This window comes from Triticum aestivum, chromosome 4B (genome assembly GCF_018294505.1).
Source record: "Triticum aestivum cultivar Chinese Spring chromosome 4B, IWGSC CS RefSeq v2.1, whole genome shotgun sequence".
In the NCBI taxonomy this organism is placed as follows: domain Eukaryota; kingdom Viridiplantae; phylum Streptophyta; class Magnoliopsida; order Poales; family Poaceae; genus Triticum; species Triticum aestivum.
The window spans coordinates 564,850,700-564,869,147 of NC_057804.1; the positions used below are offsets into that span (position 1 = coordinate 564,850,700).

General features: G+C 45.9%; 1 protein-coding gene and 1 pseudogene across 2 annotated transcripts; one reads left to right on the top strand and one right to left on the bottom strand.

Moving 5' to 3' along the window:
- Positions 1–7,561: 7,561 nt before the first annotated feature.
- LOC123093275 (uncharacterized) lies at positions 7,562–13,951 on the top strand. 2 transcript variants are annotated; one of them, XM_044515195.1, is made up of 4 exons: positions 7,562–8,913; positions 8,989–9,069; positions 13,450–13,528; positions 13,646–13,951. In XM_044515195.1, the coding sequence occupies exons 1-3, from the start codon at positions 8,238–8,240 to the stop codon at positions 13,479–13,481; spliced, it is 789 nt and encodes a 262-aa protein (XP_044371130.1). In that variant the 5' UTR covers positions 7,562–8,237; the 3' UTR covers positions 13,482–13,528; positions 13,646–13,951. The 2 variants fall into 2 exon arrangements, with proteins under 2 accessions (XP_044371130.1, XP_044371129.1); XM_044515194.1 differs by having other exon boundaries at positions 7,563–8,913; positions 13,450–13,951.
- Positions 13,952–14,883: 932 nt separating this feature from the next.
- On the bottom strand, positions 14,884–17,436 carry LOC123093277 (uncharacterized; annotated as a pseudogene).
- Positions 17,437–18,448: the final 1,012 nt, after the last annotated feature.

The following is an 18,448-nucleotide window of genomic DNA, read 5'->3' on the forward strand; positions in this document are numbered from 1 at the left end:
GACCTACTGGGCCTTCTACGTGCCTGAATCCTGGCCCAACTAGCTGGGTTTCTAGTCGTATTCACGCCGTGGTGGCCCAGTAGGAGGCATTTTTCTGTTTTTTTTTGCTTTTTTTGTTTCTACTTACAGCTAAATACTTACAGTTTTTCAGTGATTTTTTTTCTGTTTTTTTGTTTTCTTTTTTCTTTTTGTTTCTACTTACACTAAATACTTACAGCTAAATTTTAATTCTTTTAAATTTGTCTGAATCACTAGTTTGTGAATAACTTTACTATAAAAATAGATTTTTTGAGTGATTTTTTTCCTGCTATTTAATATTATTGTGTTTTATCATTATATTCAATTTGGTAATTTTTAGGTTATTTTAAATGTATGTTTTAATCACAAATAGATTTTGTTATTTTAGTTTGCTATTAAAGTTTCTAAAAAAAATCTTTATGAAAATTCTTTTTGCCATTAATGTTTTGAACAAAAAATACTTTGATAATTTTAGTTGCATAAATTTTATATAATTTTTGATTCAAAAATACTAGAGATTTATAAAAGCTTTTTAGTTGATTCCTTTTGATATTAGAGTTTTATAAAAGCTTTTTAGTTGATTATTTTTGCTATTGAAGAATATTATGGTTTTGTTTTAGTTGATCATAATAGAATATTTTCATTGATTATTTTTAGTTCATTCTTTTTGCTATTAGTTCATTCTTTGAGCTAAATGACCCTGAAATTAAAAAGCACTATAAATGAACTCTCAAAAGGTTAAAAGTTAGCATGGTATCATCATTTCACCCACATAGCATGTGCTAAAAAGTTGAGAGGGTTACGACAAAAACTGGATGCACTTCGTGTACAAAACGGACAATCTCTTCCAACATTGATGGTTGGTCCGAAGAAATCGACGATGCCCCAGGTACACATTCTTCCTGCATTTGTCCATGTATATCATTTCGGTGTCATCTAAATAGTGCGTGCATGCGTGGTATCCCTTGTTTGTCTGTCCTAAAAGATTACTGAGAGCAGGCCAATCATTGATGGTTACAAACAGCAACGCATGTAGGTCAAATTCCTGTTGTTTGTGCTCATCCCATACACGTACACCATTTTCATTCCGCGGCCGTAGAAGTTCTTCAACTAATGGCCTTAGGTACACATCAATGTCGTTGCCGGGTTGCTTAGGGCCTTGGATGAGAACTGGCATCATAATGAACTTCCGCTTCATGCACAGCCAAGGAGGAAGGTTATAGATACATAGAGTCACATGCCAGGTGCTATGATTGCTGCTCTGCTTCCCAAAAGGATTAATGCCATCCACGCTTAAACCAAACCATACATTCCTTGCGTCACCTGCAGAGTCCTTCCAGTACTTTCTCTCGATTTTTCTCCACTGCGACCCGTCAGCGGGTGCTCTCAACTTCCCGTCTTTCTTAAGGTCCTCTCTATGCCATCGCATCAACTTGGCATGCTCTTTGTTTCCGAACAAACGTTTCAACCATGGTATTATAGGAGCATACTACATCACCTTGGCAGGAACCCTCTTCCTGGGGCACTCGCCGTCAACATCACCAGGGTCATCTCGTCTGATCTTATACCGCAATGCACCGCATAACGTGCATGTGTTCAAATCCTCGTACGCGCCACGGTAGAGGGTGTAGTCATTAGGGCATGCATGTATCTTCTGCACCTCCAATCCTAGAGGGCATACAACCTTCTTTGTTGCGTATGTACTGTTGGGCAATTTGTTATCCTTTGGAAGCTTTTTCTTCAATATTTTCAGTAGCTTCTCAAATCCTTTGTTAGGTACACCATTCTCTGTCTTTCACTACAGCAATTCCAGTGTGGTACCGAGCTTTGTGTTGCCATCTTTGCAATTGGGGTACAACCTTTTTTTGTGATCCTCTAACATGCGATCGAACTTCGGCTTCTTCTTTACACTTTTGCACTGTCTCTTTGCATCAACAATAAACCGACGAAGATCATCATCGGGCACATCGTCTGGTTCCTCTTGATCTTCAGCTTCCCCCGTTGCAGTATCACTGTATTCAGGGGGCACATAGTTGTCATCATCCTCTTCTTCTTCGCTGTCTTCCATCATAACCCCTCTTTCTTCGTGCTTGGTCCAAACATTATAGTGTGGCATGAAACCCTTATAAAGTAGGTGGGTGTGTAGGGTTTTTGAGTCAGAGTAAGACCTCGTATTCCCATATATAGGGCATGGACAATACATAAAACCATTCTGCTTGTTTGCCTCAACCACTGCGAGAAAATTATTCATGCCCTTAATGTACTCGGAGGTGCGTCTATTACTATACATCCATTGCCGGTTCATCTGCGTACATCATGAATAGATAAGTGACCAAATTAATAGAAGTTCATCATCACATTAAAACCAAAGTACATACATAGTTCTCATTGAACAACATATAGCTCTCTGGAGCATCTAATTAAATCATAGATTGAAACTACGTAAAATATTTCAATGCAACAAGAAATGCGATCATAATCGCAACTAAGATAACAATTGATCCAACTGCATAATGATACCAAGCCTCAATATTAATGGCATATTTTCTAATCTTTCTAATCTTCAAGCGCATTGCATCCATATTGATCTTGTGATCATCGACGACATCCGCAACATGCAACTCCAATATCATCTTCTCCTCCTCATTTTTTTCAATTTTTTCTTCAAGTAATTGTTTTCTTCAACTAAATTTAACATCTCGACAATAGGGTCTGTTGGAATTTTCGGTTCACATACCTCCTAGATAAAATAAAAATCTATGTCACGTTGGTTGGCATAATTATCATAAACACTAAATGAACCAAATAGTTATAAAAGATAATATATACCACATCCGAATCAAAGACAGGACGAGGGCTGACGGAGGTGGATACCAAAACCATCGCACTATATAATACCAAACAATAATAAAGTAAGAAAATTACACAAGTATCTGTCTAAATCATATAAGTAAGAACTTTTTTCTTTTAAAAAGAAGATAAGATCAAGAGGCTCACCACGGTGGTGCCGACGACAAGATCGGCGCGGGCGATCGACGGCGGTGAGGACGGAGACGGGACAGGACGGACCGCCAAACCTAGACAAATCTAGAGAAAAATGGACTTTGGACAAGGAGCTTCGAGAGGAGAAAGCTTAAGTGTGGCTCAGGCATTTCATCGAACACCTCATGTGCATAGGAGATGAGCTAGAGCACCACAAAGCTCTCCCACGGCCGGGCAAGAAAACAGAACACTCCACTGCTCTGCTCGCGGGCAAGGGGTTATATATAGGCATCTCATTGGTCCCGGTTTGTGGTTGGAACCGGGACTAAAGGACCACATTTGGTCCCGGTTCCAGCCACGAACCGAGACTAAAGGTTGTGGGCCAAGAGCAAGGCCTATTGGTCTTCGTATCTCAAACCGGGACCAGAGGAGCCAGACGAATCGGGACCAATGCCCCACGAGGCCCGGCCGGCCCCTGGCCTCACGAACCGGGACCTATGCCCCCATGGGTCCCGGTTCATGACTGAATCGGGATTAATGGGCTTATGTGGCCCGGACCAAAGCTCTGTTTCCTACTAGTGCTACTGAATAAAGTTTATGTGTTTTGTTTCAAAAAAGTCCACCTAATCTATAGCATTGGTCGTGGGCTCTCCTAGGAAAATAAAGTTAGTACATTTTTGGGTGTTGTAACTAATCATGATTAACTAATCCTAAAAAATATATAATTATTTGCACAACTATAGTACATGATGCAATTGCTTGGGGGTGGGGGTGGATCTTGCTCCTACTCGCCCCATTGTCTCCGCCCAAGGCATGCACGTTATATATTTTCAGTCTTTTTTATGAAAGACAAGCCCTCAGGCTGTTGTAGAAATCATGCGCATGGTGCATCGACCTGGGCCCGACCCAGTTAGGGAGCAATGTCAATGGGGGTAGAGGTGGGTGAAGGGGTGAGGCGATGACGAGGCACAGCTGGAGCGAAGCACCACCAGAGATGGACCGATGCGGCGACGAGCCACGACGATGCACGTGCTGGTGAAAGGTCGGACCGGCGGAGGTCGCACTAAGGACATAGAGTGGCCGCGTGGGTGGCATGAGCCGATGTTAGGCCAACTCCACCGCGCGACCATATCCTGTCCGCCCCCGTCCGTTTGGGGTAAAAGGGACAAAAGAGGCGGCCCAGCGCGCGACCTCAAACGGACAAATGTCCGGATTCCGTCCGTTTTTGACCCATTCCCGGCCCAAACTTGCGCTCGGTTTGGGGTGAAACGGACAACGCGCGAACGGGCGTGACGCGCGCGCTTGTCCTCCCCTGGCCCGTCTGTCGGTGGGAGAAACCAAAACCCCCCACGCCCATTGGGCGCCTTTTGCCCCAAACCCTCCCACGTCCCTCCCGCCGCCCCCTCTCTCCCCCGTCCATGGCCGACGCCCCACCGAGTTCCGGCGGCCTGGCCGTCGACCCGCCCGCAAAGGTGAAGAAGAAGGCGCCAAGAAAGCCGCGGTCGGAGTGCACGCCAGAGGAGATCGCCAAGTTGGACGCGGAATCGGCGAAGAGGAGGGAACGGAGAGCGGTCGTCAAGGTCAATGCCGCCGAGGCCACCAATGCTGCCACCAAAGCGAAGGAGGTGGCCCTTGCGATCATGAGCGTGGACTTGTCGAAGATGAGCGACAAGACGAGGGCCTGGTTCGAGGCCAGGCAGAAGGAGATGCTCGACGCCGAAGGCCTGAACTAGGTCGTCCGATCGGCGTGGCTGTTCTTTTTGAGGCTGGCATTGGTGCCGCCCGCCCGCCCGTCGGGCCGCTGGTAGTGTGCCAGCGAGAAAACATTCATTTTGGAGGCCGGCTGTGTTGCCGGCCGCTGGCTGTGTTGCCGGCGAGGAGAACTATTCATTTTGGAGGCTGGATGTGTTGCCGACCGCTGGCTGATGCCGGCGATGGACGTGTAGGCCGCTGGCTCTGTTGCCGGCGTGATGAACCATGGCCGCCGCTGGCCTGAACTAGGGCTTGGCATTTGAAATGTTGCTTTTAGTTTTTTAAGTGTACGCAGACAGAATGGGGCAAATGGATGCGGCCGCGCGCTGGGCGCACGGCCACCGCATCCCAGGACAGGTCCGGACACGACCCCAAATCCCTACCCAAACGGATAGAATCCGAACAAAACGGACGTCCGTTTGGGGTCGCGCGGTGGAGTTGGCCTTAGGCCAATGCCGACTGGCGGGTGGTCGAGGCGGGGAGAATGAGTGCAAAGCAGGAAGGAAGAAGAATATAATATGGAGAAAAGGATAAAGAAGTTTTTTTTGAGGAAAAAGGAGAAAGAAGATGGAGAAAGGGAGAAATAAGATGAAATCACTAGTTAAGGAGTACTCGTTGCGAATATCATTCCAATTTCTCAGGTTGCGACAAGTGGCGGCGTGCTGCATGTGCGTCACTTGTCACAACCTCGGAGTTTTCCCTTTTTCGTAGATCCGTTTATTCAAAACGTTTTATCTCTTAAACCGTGCGCAAAATTTCGAACCGCTTTCGCCGTTTGATTCCTCGCGTCGAGATCTTCAAAACTAGATCCCATGTTGACAATTTTTGACGAACTTTTTTCATGAAATAAACCAGACGAAAAAACCAAACCGGGAGCATGGGTTTTTCCCTTTTCGAAAGAGGCACGCATGTGCCTCTGACGAAGTCACAACCGTGCCTCTCGTGGAAGCAAAACCGTGACTCTCCCGAAAGGAAAAAGAAAACAAAAAATGCATTTTTTTCTCTGTTTCCGAGGAGGCACAGCCGTGTCTCTCGCGAAAGCACAAACGTGCCTCTCGAGGAAGCAAAACCTTGACTCTCATGAAAGAAAGAAAACAAAAAACATGTTTTTTTCGTTTCCGAGGAGGCACGGCCGTGACTCTCGCGAAAGTACAACCGAGCCTCTCGCGAAAGCAAAACCGTGACTCTCGCAAAAAAAAACAGAAAACGCTTTTTTCCGTTTTCGAGGAGGCACGACCGTGACTCTCGCGAAAGCACAACCGTGCCTCTCGCGGAAGCAAAACCGTGACTCTCGCGAAAGGAAAAAAACAGAGCACACATTTTTTTCGTTTCCAAGAGGCACGGCCGTGCCTCTCGCGGAAACAAAACCATGACTCGCGAAAGAGAAGAAAAAGAAAACGCGTTTTTTTGCGCAATTTTTTTTTGAATTTTTTTGGTCGGAAAGCTAGGGAAGACCGGTGGAAAATCAAACATCGAAAAAACCCAGAAAATACCATTTAAAAAGCCGAAAACGCGTGTGGAAAAATTAAAAAACAAAATCCGAAGGGAACGCCCAGAGCACGACACGTGGCAAATCACTGAGAGCACGCCAAATGACGCTGATCGTTGCGAGGCTCCCGAAGGAGCGCTCCTTAATCTTTTTTTAGGATAACTAGGGATTTATTCAAAGTTCAAGACATCCGGGATACAAGCAATGTCAGGGTGATTCCTTAGCCACACATGGCGGCCCACCGAAAAGACGCAGCTCTTTTTGCTATCGAGCAGGCCTCAAAATTATTTTCCCTACGCTCAAAACGGAAAGAAACAGTAAGAAAACTATTTCTACTCACAAGAATTTCTTTTAGCCACCGATGTTGCAGTGTTGTTGATGTTCGAGATCACCTCAAGGCTGTCCCAGGCTATCACCGGATTATCTATACTACTATATAGTGTATCAGTTTGAATTCAGGCATTGCAATGCATATCCGGCCGTTCATTGGGTCCATCCGACGGCCAAAAGTGCTTGGATTCGCAGCTATAGTAGCGTTGAGTGTCATCTGAATCATTCCAGAGACAGCCATGAAGTAGCATAGAGTCAAAATTATCTGGGTCGTTCTAGAACTAACCCACTGCATGTTTGCAGCAGGTTGGAGCTAACCGAGTTTCCAGAGACCATATTCCACACTCCTTGCATCCCCTCGGAGCAACACAAATTATTTCAACAAAGTAGACTCAGGCAGCGGTACATGTGGTTGATAGGTAGGTTGCTTCAGTACTACTAAGTCTGACAAGCGGTAAAAGTAAGACGAAGAAATATATAAAACTAAACAGATTGAACCAGTGCAGTTTTGGGTGGACAGCTGTGCCCACATATAGGACGTCACTGACTTGGTGTGCATTTTTGGATCGAAAGCTGTAGCAAATGTTACATTAAAACATAGTAATAGGTATCCAAATTTAATGTATACTACACATTCTTTAGATGTGATAGTTATTGAGTATATGAACATGAGAAGCTTTCTTATTTAAATTATAGGCATTTCGTTTCTGCTTCCGTACACGCACAATTTTTATTTGTCTGAAATTATTTTTTTAGAATTTCTCAAAGCATTTCACGTAGTGTTTTCTTCGGCTCAAGTCAACCCACAATGTTAAGATACATATTGCACGTGCATACATACTAGTATATGAAGGTTCAAATCCGGAGCGAGCGCAAGAGCTTCACTGCACGCATGCGCCTCCAAACTCGCTGGATCAACCTTAATCAGTTGCTCTCGAAATAAGAAGCCGCTGGAGGGGAGATGGGCCGGGCCACTTATTCGCGTCAGTAGCGCAGCCCATTCCACCAAAAACCCTACAGATAAGCGTGTGCGTCCACTCGCTCCCTGTTTTCCGACTGCGCGCAGCGGCGGCGCCCCGCTCGACTCACCGGCCGGCGCACGGCTCCGCCACGCTGCCGCGGCGCCTCACTGCTTCCAGCCTCCGAAGCCCCGCCGCTAATGGTGATAGAGCGATAGGGAGACTCGCCCTCAATCCCACACCATGAATTCGCCGCCGCCGCACGCAGCCGCCACACGCTGGTCGACGACGCCATCCGCGAGATTTTGCTCCGCATCCCGACGGATGACCCGGCGAGCCTCGTCCGCACCTCTGCCGTCTGCACCACCTGGTTCGAAATCATCTCAGACCCCGCCTTCTTCCGCGACTACCGCGCTTTCCACGGGGCGCCCCCGGTGTTGGGCTACCTCCACAACAAATCCTACGAAAGCCATGGCGTCGCCCGATTCGACCCCACCGGAGCCTTCTGCCCGCTGGTTCGCGACCGCCGCAACTGGCACGCGGCCGACTCCCGCCATGGCCGCGTCCTCTTCTACACACCCAGAGAGAAGCACACAGATTTCATCGTCTGGGACCCCATCACGGACCGCCGGTGGGGGTTTCTCACCGACCCCAAGCTGTCGGAGATAATTGAGACTGCAGAGGACCAGCAGGAGGAGATAACCTGGATGGCCGCGGTGCTCTGCGCCCAGGATGGCTGCGACCACCTGAACTGCCACGACGGTCCCTTCCTCGTGGCCTTCGCGGGCTCCAATGAGTTAGAGAGGACCATGTTCGCCTCCTTCTACTCATCCGAGGCTGCCGAGTGGAGCAAAATGATCTCCATTGAGAACCCGAATGCCACCAGTGCCATGGAGGAAACAGGGCACACTGCGGTTGTGGGAAACAAAGTCTATTTCCCCCGCGAATCGAGCAGAAGAATAGTGGTGTATGACGTGGGCGAGCAAGAACTTTCGGCGATCAATTTGCAGGACCAGCCATGCGGTAAACTCATGGGGGAGGAGGACGGCGCACTGGTGTTTGCGAGTATGGGGGATTCTAAACTCTATTTGCGGTTAATGGAGGATGGTCCCAATGGAGTTGTGGCAAGGGGGCAACGCAGGGTCGTTGAGCTTCAAACATCGCTCCCTCCTAGTGCCCTCTCGAGCACATACTGGATGGTACGCAAAACCTTCGTGAGTGGTGGACCCTCGCTGGTTGGTTTCGCGAGCGGTGCTGGTGTCATCTTCCTCAATACAGAAGCTGGCCTGTTCACAATTGAGGTCTGTTCTGGCCAAACAAAGAAGGTACACAGAAAGATGTTCGTCCAGACAGTCATACCCTATGTGAGCTTCTACAGTCGAGGTACTAGCTTCTTTGAACGTGTATAACTTCAATATATTTGATTCAACTTCAACTTGTAGTATTTTTTTTTTCCAGAACATGTCAGGATCGTAATGCCACTGCAATCAAAACGTGGTTGTGGTGATCATCCACATGAATCGGACACTATTTTGCATGGTAAGGGTTTAACGGGTCATTCTATTAACTGCAACAATTGTCCATCTCTGTTGCTGCAGCGATAGAAAGCATTAACATTAGAACATTTTGCCTTGTACTCCTTCCGTTCTAAAATAATTGAAGTTCTAGGATTGTGCTAAGTTAAACTTTTTAAAGTTGGACAAAGTCTATAGAAAAATTTGCTAAGATCTACAATCAAATATACATAATATGAAAATATATTTCATAATGGATCTAATGAAGCAAATTTAGTGTTGTAAATGTTGCTATATTTTTATTTAGACTTGGTCAAACTTAATGCAGTTTGACTTAGGACAAACCTAGAACTTCAATCATTTTGAAATGGAGGGAGTACTAGATTGACTCTGGATACTCAGCAATAATGCCCAAGCCTTCCACCCTTCCGTGCACACCCAATTCTTGCTGGGATTTGGTCCAACTAGAGGCTCTGTTCGGTTACTCCCTTCCATGGGTTAGATAACATGGCAGGCACAGTTCCAAAGGGTCATATTAACAGCTGCTAGCAGCCTAGCATGTACAGTATCATCTGTATGAGAAATGTGCATTCCAGTCTGATCAGAAAACTTTGTTTCTTAAACACCATTCTTCGGTACGGAAGTACAATGGATCTTTAATTAAGATTTTAAAGCACACTAAAATAACCTGAAAGGTACTGATGGCCAAGCCCTGGATATAAATAGTTCTCTGACTTGCTCAATTAAACTAGCAAGTAGTTAATTCGGGTTATGGATCATACATCATACTGTGTTTACTGCAGAATCAACAAGACTAGCTGACAAATGAGGAGTTTGTAAGGAGTTGTGTCATCACTAGAGCACATTAACACAAATAATAAAACAACTGCAAGATTCAGAAAAATCAAGTTGTTAGAATAGTATTGGGAGCAGTAGCCTAAAATACACAACATAACATCTAAGAGGTTACTAAATTAAATCAAGTAGAATAACACCACATAAGGTATGTGCAAGTAACAAGTTTGGTTCTCAGTTTGAGCAGTGAATGCTTATGCAAGAGGCACTGCTGCTATATAACCTACTAGAAAAGGTACCAAGTTCTTAATATTGTTTCATGACTAGAAGAATGTTAAGCTTAACATGGCACATTATATCCATTTCAAAAGTGTTGTAAAATGCTCAATATTAAGTTACAGCGTAAAAGTATAGCGCTTGTTTTGAGTGTCATTGTGGTAAGCAGCAATTTTTTTGGTATTACAAAAGTTGCTATCTTGCTCTTATCAGATAAATCATACATTTGACAACTACAACTTGTGATGGAAACAGGTTGGGATATACAAAACCAATGTGGAGTTCAATCTTTTTTTCTACAAAGTATTTTAGCTTACTGATAGAATATTTTAAATTTGGTAACAAAAATTCAGCAAATTTTGGAAACGGTTAATATAGAAATGGAGTTCTGGTAAGTGCAACAGAAGTCAATCTTAAAGGCTTCAGTTACATAATAGACTATGAAGCCCAAAAGAGATGTATGCGTAACGACTAGTCTATTAGTCTTAATCTGATTGTCGACTAGCTTCTTCGTGTAGACTAGCTCGTTGAGTCGAGCGGTGGAGCCACTAGTCATTGACTAGTCCAGACTAGTCTGGGTGTTTGAGTCGATCGACTCAATTTGGGAGGGATAAGTGAGCAGCGCTCAACCCGCGGGAGGGAAAAAATTGCAACCCTAGCTTTCCAGGCTCGCTCCACAACGAGCTGCCTCACCTGGGACTAGGCCGCCGCCACCGCCCATTGACCCGCCGCTGCCGCTGCCACCCAACCACCCCGCCAACGGTGCCCAGGAGCACTACGACGCTCTCCCTCCGCTGGTTCTGCTCCTCCTGTGGATCCACCCCTCTGTGTGTGCTCCTCCCCTTGTTGTTCTCCTATGCTGTTGTGATCCTCCTCTGGTATCAACTCAATTTTTATTGTATATTGTTGTAGTATAATATATAGTAAATATTACATACTAGGTATTACCATATTAGTAGTCGAGTACTCTAAGTTGAGTACTACAGTACTATGTCGACTAGTCCAGCAATAGTCTAGACTAGTCATGACTAGTCTATGAGTCTCAACCTCGGCTCGACTCCTTGACTCATAATTCATGCTATATATGGAAAACAAGAATAAAGTACTCTAAATTATTCAATGCCGTATAATGAATGCTGATGAACATAAGCACATCTGTCATCAGGTCTGTGTCATGCTGATAACAGCAAATAGTTAGCAGTTGAATAATAATGCACATATACGCTCCATCTCCAAGAACAGTAATTCTTACTCCCGGGAACCTTTTCATAACCTTGTATTGGCAAATAAAATAAGCAAAGCATTAAAAATACAGCAAAATGACATGAAGCAAACATTTAATCAGTATAAGTGGATGTATTGAAGGTTAAAGAACAGACCATGATAACTACAGCATATCTGCTTGACAATTAGAAGTTCAACTAATTCCAGCATGCTTTGGCTGTTACTTTGTTCTTTTTGTTTTTAGCTCAAACATACTTCAAATCTTTAATTCTCCCTTGTGAAAATCATACACTCAGATACCAAATTTAGTATAAGACACTGAACTTCAATTATATCTTCCCAAGTGAAAACCTAAGATGGTGGGAACTAATTAAACTACAGATTATGTGGCCAATTGGAAGTAATCTGCCCCAAAATAGCTAGCAGATTATGTGCAACATTTTGTGTATTCAGAGTATGGTTGTACATGAGACCAACTGATTCATGCTACTGCTTGGTGCCTATATTCACAATCACACAGACTAAGGCCTCAAATTAAGCACTCCAGAAGGCGTCATCTTCTTGAGTACGATGGCAGGGTTTTTTTCTTCTAGAATACACATAAGCATGTGTATCATTGCATAAAGAAGAAGGGGCAAAGAAGCCGGGTACAACGCCTTTTGGACATTACTACGCTCATCTCAGGGATAGCAACCACACCCACCATGCCTACCATGATGCATGCTTCACCTAGTCAAACCTCATGCCAATGGCGATGAGGCAAGCCACAGAGCAACCAAGCCGCGTCACGACCAACGCTGAAAACCTCTGCAACATGACCAAGATCCATGACAAGCCAAACCAACGTTCCACGGCCCATTGCGCCAAGAGGAAGTTGACAAGTGGACGGCAGGGCCCGAACGGACCTAGAGAAGGCGTCTTCTAGAGAGCGGCGGCGATGGTGTACATTGCGCCTCAGGGACTCCTTGAGCAACCTGAACGATGCCTCCAAGGAGGGGACGACTCCATAAAGCCGTTAATGCCTGGTCCGGAGAGTCGAACCAAGGGTTTCCCCCGAGCACAAGGGGCGTCATGGTCAGAGCCAAAGACGTCGCCGTTGGCAGCCTCGGCCATCATGAAGCGGGGATTTCTTCCAACCCATGGCTGCAAAGCCCAACGTCCACTAGTGTTACTCAAGAAGGCCAACCACCACAACGGAAGGAGTTGCATCATGTAGCATTGCAACCACCACCACCAAGCTGACCAAATCTGGATCAGGGAAACCACACCGGCTCGACCATGGACGCAACCAAATCGACGCCAGTGGCTCCTCCCGGCACCATGCCGGCAAGAGCACCACAACATCCCAAGCCGTTACTACGAGGAGAGCCCACTCCCGCCATCGAGCGTTGAACCGCTGGCACAAGGGCCGCCACGACCACACGGGGCTGCAGCGTCACCGGCCCACCCTCGCATGCTTCCTACAGCCATGACCATGAGGTTACATCGCCGCTGGATCTCCGGAGCTGCAATTGTAGAGAGAGCGCCAAGCTGCAGGCCGCCCGACACCAGATCTGACCGCCGCGGCCTCCCCATGGCTGCGGACAGCCACCACCGCCTAGAAGCTCATGGGCCGCCGCACAGGTTCCCAAACTCCACCCAAAACTCCACCATTTGCACAGGAGACAGCCGGAGGACCCCGTCCCTATGGGAACGGGACCCGCCGCCACCAAGGCCAAGGCCGGCGGCAGCGAGGGCACTGAGTGGTTGTTCCGGCGGCTGGCTAGGGTTAGAACCCCTGAGCTGCCACGGGCGGGGCAGCGCGGGGGAAGTGGAAAGTTCTGAAGGAATACCGGTTGTTTAAGTTTGAGACAAATTCAAGTCAAACCAAGAAGGGTTCCAGAGCAAAAATGGCTCTCCAAGTCACTCCTTGCATAACCTTCTACACTCAAGGCATCTAAACATGTAGCGCATTGTATGATTGTTTTCTTGCGATTAGCAAATTCTGTACATATGTTCTTAGTAACAGTTATGTTTAGGACATGAAGTATCAACGGCTTTATGTGCACTAAGAACAATGATGTTATGAAACTGGAATACCACAGTCTCATTTCTAATTGTGTCTATTCAGATCACGTTGGGGACGGGATGCCACTGCCATGAGATGGGCCATCCATCCATCACGAAGAACCTGCTGCCGTTTCACAATGGTAACATTATGATTGATGACATAACCATTAATCTTATTAACCTGTACAACAGTGATCCATCTATACTGCAGTAGCTTGTCATGTTTGATGCCACCGCTAGACCATTATGCCATGTAGATGAATTCTGGAGCTGCATGGATGCTGTCCAAGTTTCTGTGGAGAAATGCTTGGAGCCTTTGTGAGTATGATGTGAAGTATTGAACTTTGGACGTGGTTTCAGAGGAGCAGTCGGTTCTGTGGGATACAGAGAAATGGTAGCTTTGTATCCAAGTGTTCAGTTAGTCCAGCGTCACTATAAATACAAGATTGTTAATTCTGTTATGACTTGTGACAAACTGTTTGCGTTGTGCTCTGAGTGAGACTTGTTAATTTGTGTTGTGACAACTGCATGCTCTCCTGGCAACACATAAGTATGGATGAATATGTAGAGTTCGAAATAATTTATGCTCTCTAGTGCATACTTAGTGAACAAAACCATGTCTGCAGAATTTTGGAAAGCAAAGTCTATTAATTTTGCCTCTACATTCTACTCCCTCCGTTCCGATTTACTGGTCGTGGTTTTAGTTTAAATTTGAACTAAAACCACGACGAGTAAATCGGAATGGAGGGAGTAGCATGTAAATCCCTGTCTCATTTGGATCTAACACATATAGGCAAGGCTTCAATGTTCAATCATCTATAGAATTCACAGTATACTCAATCCACCTACATTGCATACAGAACCTTTTTCCATATTTTTGTTTCTTTTTCGGAAAGGAGGATTAACCCCCGGGCTTTGCATCAAATCAGTGCATACAATTATATAGTACTCCCTCCGTCCTATAGTATAAGAGTGTTTTTGACACTAGTGTAGTGTCAAAAACTTGACACTCTTATAGTATGGAACGGAAGAAGTATTATTTATTATTCAACAATGCGAAGCAACGGCAAGCATCAATGGCGAACCAACCAAGTGGTGTCCAAAGGTATGAATGAATATGTAGATTTGGACATAACTCGTGAGTTAGATCACGGCTGCAGAATTTCGGAAAGCCTGTCTCATTCAGATTTAATACATAGGTAAGGCTTGAATGTTCAATCATCTATAGAGTTCACAGTATACTCATTCCACTTGCATTACAAAGAACCTTTTTTCCAGTGATATTCAAATCTGTTGACATCCAGGGGAAAACGGGCAACCCAGCTGCCAACTATTACAACCAAAACCGAGTATGCCCTCTTTGTTTCTCCAGCCATGGGTTAAATTTGAATCCTGAATTAGCAGTGATTTGTCAACAGAAAACACAAAGAAATTATAAGTTCTCGTGTAAGTGCACCACTAGAATAGGGAAATTAGAACAACACCATTGAGAATGTAATACAGATGGCCGGCATGCCTTGTTTGTTAATGATTAATTCATGATATAGCCATAGGAACATACGGGCCACTGTTACCAAATTCAGGAGAGAAAATAAACCGTTCCTCGACTGTTCCTTTATCTTTCTGAACACCACCTCCCCTGTCCATCAGTATCGACATGACTCTTTGTCCAACACAATACACACATCCAAAACAACCAACTTAGTTTCAGCCCAAGCACAGAATAGAGCAAAAGCGTGTGAACCCTAACCAAACTGTCCAACACAACCAGCAACAGAAAACACCGAAGTTCATTTCAAAAAGCTTCTGGGCAGCAAAAGTAGACAGATCCCATCGCCCTGATGAAATTTGGTTATATCGTTGTACCACCACCAACTGCGGGTGAAGCTTCATCAGAGGCCAGCAACGGCCCCCATTCTGCACAAGAGACAAGGCTTCATAAGATGATATTATGAGTAGAGATGAGCCTACTTATGTCTACTTTCCCTCTAGTTTGTATCAGCACCAAAAGAAGCATGACAATAAAAATCTCATGGTCAGGGTCCTGCTCATGGCTATCTGCAATCAGCCAGGCCCGTGGCATGACTCAACGCAGAAGTATGAATGAATATATAGACTTCAACGTAATTTGTTTGTTAGATGATGGCTGGACAATTTTGTAAAGCCAAGTCTGTTAATTTTGCCTCTACGTTCTAGCCTGCAAATCCCTGTTTCATTCATATCTACTAACACATAGGCACGGCTTAAATGTTCAATCATCTATAGAATTCGTGGTAATACTCATTCCATCATTGTATACAAAACTTTCTTCCAGTGAAAACTGTTTGTAGGAAATTACAAATGCAATGACATCCAAAACTGTTGACACCCAGGGGGAAACAGACAATCCAGCTGCCAACTATTACTGTCAAAACCGAGTATGTCTTTCTTTGTTTCTCTAGCTATGGGTAAAATTTGAATCCTATATTTTATAGCATAACATATACATGGTCTACCCAGACCGTGATTTGTCACAGGAAAACACAAAGAAAGTTCTGGATATGTTCTCGTAATTGCGCGCCACTAGAATAGGAAAATAATGAACTGAGATGGCCAACATGCCTTGCTCGTCGCGAGTATGTAGCTAGTAATTCATGATGTAGCCGTAGGAACATAATAGCTATCAAACAGAAAACCAAGCAAAGTGAGCAGACCTGCATAGAGTATCTATCTACTTATGCAGAAAAATGAGAAGAAAAATAGCTACATACTCGCGACGTATTCAACAATCTAAGCTAGAATCACAAGTGCACTGAAATAGTAGTCAATGGTGTGCTTAGTGTTCATAACTTCAAGTGCATGTCTGAAAAATAGTAGAAGTGGTTTCTCTGTATACCTCCAGTGTAGAAGCTCATGTAGGGAATGGCCTTTTCGATGCTTTGCATTCCATGCACCTTCTTGCTTCGGCGTGAACTGAGCTCAATTGTGTACAACCCAGCCTTTGTACTCAGGAAGATGACACCAACACCTTCAGCAAAACCAACCGGCGTCACGCCTGAGTTGTCCAAGAGGACAGGAGTAGGGAGCAACGATTTGAGCTCGATGACCCTGTGTCGCGTCCATCGCGCAGCTCCGCCGGGACCAGTCTCCAGTGACCACAGTAAGAGTCTAGGCTTCACCACGGACACAAAGAGCGGCATGCCGTCCTCCACCCCCATGAGAGTAATGGCCTGGACCACAAATGGGGGATTGATCACAGATAGTTCTCGCTGGCCCATGTTGTACACGATGAGACTGTCACTCTCCATACAGGGGACATAGACCTTATCTCCCACTACAGCACTGTGCCCCGTGTAGTGGATGTAATGCTCGTGCTCAACGGAGGTCACGTCAGTCCACTGACGAGTCTCTGATGAGTAGACGGCGGCGTGGGCAGCCCTCCCTGTATAGTCGCAGCCGACGAAGGCCACGCGGAAAGGACCGCCATGGCAGTCGAGGTGGTCACATCGGTCCTTGGCGCAGAGCAGCGTGGCGTTGCAACGTAGGCACGCGTGCAAGTCGTCGTCGTCGTCGGGCCACCACATGAAGTAGTGGCACTTGGGATCGGCGTGAATTTCCCAGTGCTCGCCGGTGAGGAGGTCGTAGACAAGGAAGTCCTCGTGACTCTTAGGGGTGTCGAAGAGGGCGAGGCCGTGGCGGGAGTCGAGGACTCGCCACTTGCGGCGGTCCCGGCACGCCGGCGGGCGGAAGGTGGCGGTGGAGACGAAGTGGGAGGAGTACCAACGCCTCTGGCCGCGAACATCGATGTGGGTTGTCATGTGGTGGTTGTTGTAGAGGAAGCCCAGCACGGGCGCCGCGCCGTGGAACTTGCGGTAGTCGTGGGCGAATTGGGGATGGGACATGATGCCGCGCCAGCTCCAGCAGCAGGCGGCGGCGCGGACGAGGCTCGCGGGGTCGTCCCCGCGTACGCGCAGGAAGATCTCGCGCATGAGGTCGTCGATCAGCGCCCCGGCGAGCTGGGGCGGCGCTGCGGCGGAGGCCGCCTGGTCGCCATGGGGATTTGGGGGTTGGTGGAGGAGGGATTTGGGGGCGCATTCGGCGGTGGAAGCTGCCGCGGCGTGGAGTTTTCCCCCCCTTTTCCCCCCTTCTTCTGTTGGGAGAGATGATGGACTCGTGTGGGCTGTGGCTGATCACCTACGGGAATGGGCTGGGCTGGGCTGCTGGGTTGTTGCGTCTTTCAAATGGGATCCAGGAAACGGTATCTGCTCAAACAAACAAAAAAACTGGAAATGATAAATTGATCTAAAAAAGCTATAAATGGTAAATCCACTAAGAAATGGTAAATTCTCTATAAACTAGAAATCGACATACATTGACCATTCAAAGGTTAGGCATATATGTTTGCCAAGTCAGCACACCATGACATGTACTTCCTCCGTTCCTAAATATTTGTCTTTCTAAAGATTTCAACAAATGACTATATATGGAGCAAAATGAGTGAATCTACACTCTAAAATATGTATATATACATCTCTATGTGATAGACTATTTGAAATCATTAAAAAGACAAATATTTAGAAACGGAGGGAGTACTTACGTATGAGCTAATCTCTTTTTACATGAAAATGAAAACGAGCTAAGAATGCTTTTGCTTTTGCACATAGCTTAGATCGCAGCATGTGATTTCCAAATACGCATGAATTTTAGTTCTTCCCATTTTCATGTGTCACTAGACGTTGTGTGTAGCTCTGCTAGTTGTCTGATCGTTGGGGTTGCTAATATGAAAACAAGACCAGGTTATCTTACCAAGGTGAAGATCACAACGATGTAGCCAGAGAATGCCACAAAACAGCAGCACAAAGCATGCTAGCAACGCGTTCATAATCTGTTCTTACCTCAATCTGAACAAAATCTGAAAGTTCAGGCCACCACAAAAGGGCAATCAAAGAACAAGTTAGAAATAGACAAAAAGGCATGTTGATCGACTAATGTTGTATGTCTCTTAGCCACATTGGCCCTAGTGAGAAGTCTACTGTAAGTTTATGACTCAAGAAAAGAGGCCACAGAAACACGTGACCCTG

Excerpts from the sequence above, each read along its gene's own strand:
- LOC123093275 (XM_044515195.1), top strand. The coding sequence starts at position 8,238 with ATGGCCGCGGTGCTCTGCGCCCAGGATGGCTGCGACCACCTGAACTGC. Across the intron at positions 8,914-8,988 it reads TGTGAGCTTCTACAGTCGAG|AACATGTCAGGATCGTAATG; the intron begins GTACTAGCTTCT and ends TTTTTTTTCCAG. Across the intron at positions 9,070-13,449 it reads ATCGGACACTATTTTGCATG|ATCACGTTGGGGACGGGATG; the intron begins GTAAGGGTTTAA and ends GTGTCTATTCAG.